The following is a 5,325-nucleotide window of genomic DNA, read 5'->3' on the forward strand; positions in this document are numbered from 1 at the left end:
CAATGCACTCCAGTCTGGGCGGCAGAGTGAGACGCCAACTCAAAAAAAAAAAAAAAGAAATGTGGTCTCACCAAGTTGTCCAGGCTGGTCTTGGACCCTGGGCTCAGGCAATCCTCTTGGCCCACCGCTGGGATTACAAGTCACCACGCCCTGCCCAACTGGTTTGTAATGAAGGAAAGCAAGGAAATTCATAAATCACATTTTGATCAAGTAATACATTCCTAGAGTTGTTTAATGACTTGGCCTAATCAGAGTGATTTATTATACATTTGAAAGTATGTTGCTTAATATTCTTTTGTGTGAAATCCAAATTAATCTTCGTTGCTAAAGTATGTAATCAAAGCCAAAGCCTTCAAACAGTTTGCTTTGGGAAAAGCAAAAAACAAAACAAAATAACCTCCTTCATCCATGCTTTTTTTTTTTTTTTTTTGCAAAACATCTTCATTGTCTAGAAATATGTATAAAAAACCCCACAAAAGATGCTATTCCCTCATTTCCCCATCTTCTTCCTCTTCCTCAGCACCTCTGATACACCTTATTAAAACTTCACCCAGGTGTCTAGACAATGCTCCGTCTATGTATTCTTCTGTGTTTGCAAGCTGTGTGTTCATATAACTGTCCACAGACACTAGGTAGCCCTTGTACTCCATCCTCCACTTGGGCTTTATCATCACCTGCTTCCCCGTGAGTTCGTTGAGGAAAGGCTTCGGGTTGTGAGTAAACTCCTTGTCACTGTGGGCCCATTATTCACCACTGACTGGTCTTCCCCTCATCCCTCTGACTGCAGCAGGACTGCTGGTCAGAGCCTCCTCCAGGCTTGCAGAGAAGTGACTGCCGCACACCATGTGACCTTTCACCTGCTTTTGCAATTATCTTTCTTTACTACTTTCTTTACTCTTGATCCTTAGCATATCGTGTGTGTGTGTGTGTGTGTGTGTGTGTGTATACACACACACACACACACATGTATATATAGTCTTGGTTTTTTGTATTTAAAAAATGATGGTATAGACCTGTGTTATTTCATGTGTAAGTTGAAGATAAAAAGATAACACTTAAGTCATCAGCCTTTTCTCGCTTTTTTTTTGTTTTTTTCTTGATTGCTTGACTGATTGGGGATACTGGGTCTTTCTATGTTTTCCAGGCTGGTCTCAAACTCCTGGCCTCAAGCAGTCCTCCTACCTTGGCCTCCCAAAGTACTGAGATTACAGATGTGAGCCATTGTCCTGTCCATCCCTTTTCTCTTATTCAGAAAAAGTATATTGCTATGTGGCTAAATCCAGGAATTATGGAGCTCATCTCTTTGTTGGTGGTATAGTGACCATGCTAGGAAAGAGCTTGCATGTCCCTGATGAAGTGATTAGACTGATCAGCTGAGTGTTTGTTGTAGGTTGAGTTTTAGTGCCCTTCATGTGTTTCTTTTGCATTTATTTTGTATCGTAGCATGATAATCCAGGAGCAGCTTCTGGTTTTTTTTTTAGATTAGAAAATATAGTTTATTCAAAGTATATTAGAGAGAGAGAGCAAAAGAGATGATTCACCCCTCCCCCCCCTCCCGGGTTGGGGGAGGTAGGCCAAACCCAGGAAGCATGGTGACAGCCATAGCTCAAAGAGCACGTGACCACACCAGAGTCTAGCAAGGCAATGGCCCAGGAGCTTCTTGATAAAAATAATAGCCTTGGTTTTTCACAGGAAGATACTAGTCCATTCTACAAAATTAGCACTTGTATTGTGGCTTATAATACTCCTGAAGACAGCTGGAGTTGTAGAACAAACTTTACTAGAAAAATCATGTGTACAGATAAAACTTTTCCTTCGAAATACAGAGGAACTAGAAACTGTCACTTAATTCCATCTGTAAGCAATATGCTCATAAAGAAGTATGATAAAGACTGATTAAGAATTCTATACACATTTCAAAATTGGCAGGCAAATTGTAAAATTAATGTGACATTGTATTCTAGACCAAAGGAAAGTTACGTCTTTTGAACACTAGACTTGAACAACCTTTTCAAGTGTTACCAACAGCAAGCTCATCTGCTTGTTGCTTGTCATTCAAAATAAGCACAAGACGTAGTGAAAGAAAGACGATTTTATTCCAAAAGGTGGCAGATAGGGAAATGGTCAGGCTCATGCCTGAGAAAAAACCATTTCAGCATTTTAGTGATTTGGGCTGAGGGTAAGGGTTTTGTTTCGTTTTGTTTTTAAGTTGGAGTCTCACTTTGTTGCTCAGGCTGGAGTACAGTAGGACAATTACAGTTCACTGAGCCTCAACCTTCTGGGCTCAGGTGATCCTTCCACCTCAGCCTCCCAAGTAGTTGAGACTACAGGTGTGTGCCACGATGCCTGGCTGATCTTTTGATTTTTTTTGTATAGACGAGGCCTCACTAGTTGCCTAGACTGGCCTCATACTCCTGACCTCAAGCAGCCCTCCTGCCTTGGCCTCCCAAAGAGCTGGGATTCTAGGCATGAGCTGCTGTGTCCATTTGAGGGTAAAGGTTTAAGGGAAGCTTGACTACTTGGAAGGCTGAGGCGGAAGGATTGCCTAAGCCCAGCAGGTCGAGGCTGTGGTGGCTGTGAGCGTGTCACTACACTCCAACCTGGGCGACAAAAGTGAGACTCAAACTCAATAAAAAAAAAAGGAAAGCCCGGTGTGAGAAACATGTGGGGGTGATACATGAGCATCAGTCTATGTGACTTGTTCCCACAACTATCTTAATTGTCCATCTGGGTATCTGACTGGTGTCATCTTGACTGCGTTGGCACCTATGTTTCTGATGGCTGTGTAATCGAGGCTTAGGCTTAGTCTAAGATTAACCTCCGAAGTTCTCTAGAACCTGGTTGGCCTTACTGTGATTGTGAATGGATTATAGATTAACTGTCTCAACACCTTCCCTAACCAAGGAGAGTGTCACAGCCGGGCCTTCATGTCCAGGTTACTTTAAGGTGATCCCTTAGAATTTCTTTTTTTTTTTTAATTAGAGTCTTACTTTGTTGCTCATGTTGCCCATGCTGGAGCTCATGTACCATAGCCTTGACCTACTGGGCTTAGGCAATCCTTCTGCTTCTGCTTTCCAAGTAGCTGGAACTATAGATGTATGCCACTATGCCCAGCTAATGTTTTGATTTGTTGTAGAGATGAGGTCTTACCATGTTGCCCAGGCTAGTCTCAAATCTGTGGGCTCAGGCAGTCCTCTTGCCTCCGCCTCCCAAAGTGCTGGGATTATAGGTATGAGCCACCGTGCCCAGCCAAGCCCTTGGAATTTCTATGAAAGCATAGGGTTAGATAAGTATCACAGTGTCAGGGAGGAGGGGAGGAAGACAAAGGAATCATCATAGTGTCAAGGAGGAGGAGAGGAGGAAAAAAATGTTTAAAGTACAATTTTAAAGCAGGAGCTAAAGAAGAGTGTGTAGAATACATTTTTTTTCCTTTTTTTTTGAGTTGGAGTCTCACTGTGTTGCCCAGACTGGAGTGCAGTGGCCACTTCTGGCCACCACAGCCTCGACCTGCTGGGCTCCGGCAATCTTTACGCCTCAGCCTTCCAAGTAGCTGGAACTACAGGCGCGCACCACCACGCCCAGCTAATTTTTTGATTTATTGTAGAGACGAGGTCTCGTCAAGTTGCCCAGGCGGTTCTTGAACCCACGGGCTCAGGCAATCCACTCACCTCGGCCTCCCAAAGTGCTGGGATTATAGGCTGAGCCACCGAACCCGGCCTAGAATACATTTTAAGACCAAAATTTTCACCCTGATATTTGAGACTGGTGTAAACACACTGAATGTCTTATTTAAGCACTTGGTTAATAATACCTAGGTACCATGCATAATATTAATTAACAACACAGGTTACCACCTACAAGTCTTCTCATAGTGACTATCAGATAAATATACACACTTCTTAAGAAGAAAAACAGAAGAGGGATTACTTAAGTGTTCTGGCATACACAGTATGACAATTAAGTTTGCGAACTTGCCACTATGTGAACTTGCCACCATGCATGTGCACTGGCAGCACTGAACAAACAACTCGGTAAGTTGGTAAGGTTTTATAACTTTGGCGTGTCTGTATCAAACAACTGTGTTTGTGTCAACATATGGTGGTGTGTTGCTGAGTGATGTTCTTTATTTTTGTGTACCACTGTGAGAATGTCAGAGCTTGAATTAGGGCAACAAACAAACATTAAATTTCGTATTAAACTTGGCAAAAGCCAGGTGTGGAGGCTCACACCTATAGTCTTAGCACTTTGGGAGGCTGAGGTGAGAGGATTGCCTGAACCCATGGGTTTGAGATCAGCCCGGACAACTTGGCAAGACCTCATCTTTACAATAAATCAAAACATTAGCCAGGTATGGTGTCACATGACTGTAGTTCCAGCTGTTTGGAAGACTAAGGCAGAAGGATCGCCTGAGCCTAGCAGGTCGAGGCTGCGGTGGCCAGGAGTGTGCCACTCCCTCCAGCTTTGGTGACAGAATGAGACTCCAACTCAAAAAAATAAATAAACAAATAAAATAATAAATAAATAAATAAACTTGACAAGAGTGGAAATGAAATCAGGGACATGTTAGTCCAAGTTTATGGGGGTAATATCATGAAAAAAAATGGCAATGTATAAATGGATTAAGTGTTTTTCTAAGGGGAGAGAAAGCATCACTGAAGAAGAGAGGTCAGGATGGCCAGTAACAAGCAGAGCTGATGAAAACATTGCAAAAATTCATCGAATTGTGTGTCAAAATTGTCAGCTGACTGTGAGAAGCATAGCAGACCAAATAAACATTGCTAGAGAAACAGGAAAATCTTAACTAAAAATCTTTGCGTGAGAAAGGTGTGACCCTAAGAAGCTCTTGCATAACAGCAACATACCAGCTCACACAACACTGTCTGTGAGGGAGATTTTTTTTTCTTTGAGTTGGACTCTTACTCTGTCACCCAGACTGGAGTGCAGTGGCCACTCCTGGCCACTGCAGCCTTGACCTGCTGGGCTCCAGCGATCCTTCTGCCTCAGCCTTCCCAGTAGCTGGAACTACAGGCACGCGCTACCATGCCCGGCTAATTTTTTTGTTTGTTTGTTTTTGTTTTTTTGAGTTGGAGTCTCACTCTGTCACCCAGACTGGAGTACAGTGGCACGCTCCCAGCCACTGCAACCTCGACCTGCTGGGCTTTGGCGATCCTTCTGCCTCAGCCTTCCAAATGGCCGGAACTACAGGTGCGCGCTACCACGCCTGACTAATTTTTTATTTATTGTAGAGATGAGGTCTTGCCAGTTTGCCCAGGCGGGTTTTGAACCCGCGGGCTCAGGCAATCCACTCACCTCAGCCTCCCAAAG

General features: G+C 43.5%; 2 protein-coding genes across 2 annotated transcripts in view; one reads left to right on the top strand and one right to left on the bottom strand.

The window, feature by feature from the left end:
- Positions 1 to 5,325, top strand: part of NUDT3 (nudix hydrolase 3) — a 120,513-nt gene that overhangs the window by 33,152 nt on the left and 82,036 nt on the right. The gene's annotated exons all lie outside the window — the stretch shown is intronic.
- Positions 483 to 1,603, bottom strand: LOC103269244 (small nuclear ribonucleoprotein F-like). Its single transcript, XM_021716979.1, has 2 exons — positions 1,581 to 1,603; positions 483 to 732 (listed from the first exon to the last, which is right to left on the bottom strand). Exons 1-2 carry the CDS (start codon positions 1,601 to 1,603, stop codon positions 483 to 485), a joined length of 273 nt encoding a protein of 90 aa, XP_021572654.1.

This window comes from Carlito syrichta, unplaced genomic scaffold (assembly GCF_000164805.1).
Source record: "Carlito syrichta isolate Samal-C Ts95f unplaced genomic scaffold, Tarsius_syrichta-2.0.1 Scaffold309115, whole genome shotgun sequence".
Taxonomy (NCBI): Eukaryota; Metazoa; Chordata; class Mammalia; order Primates; family Tarsiidae; genus Carlito; species Carlito syrichta.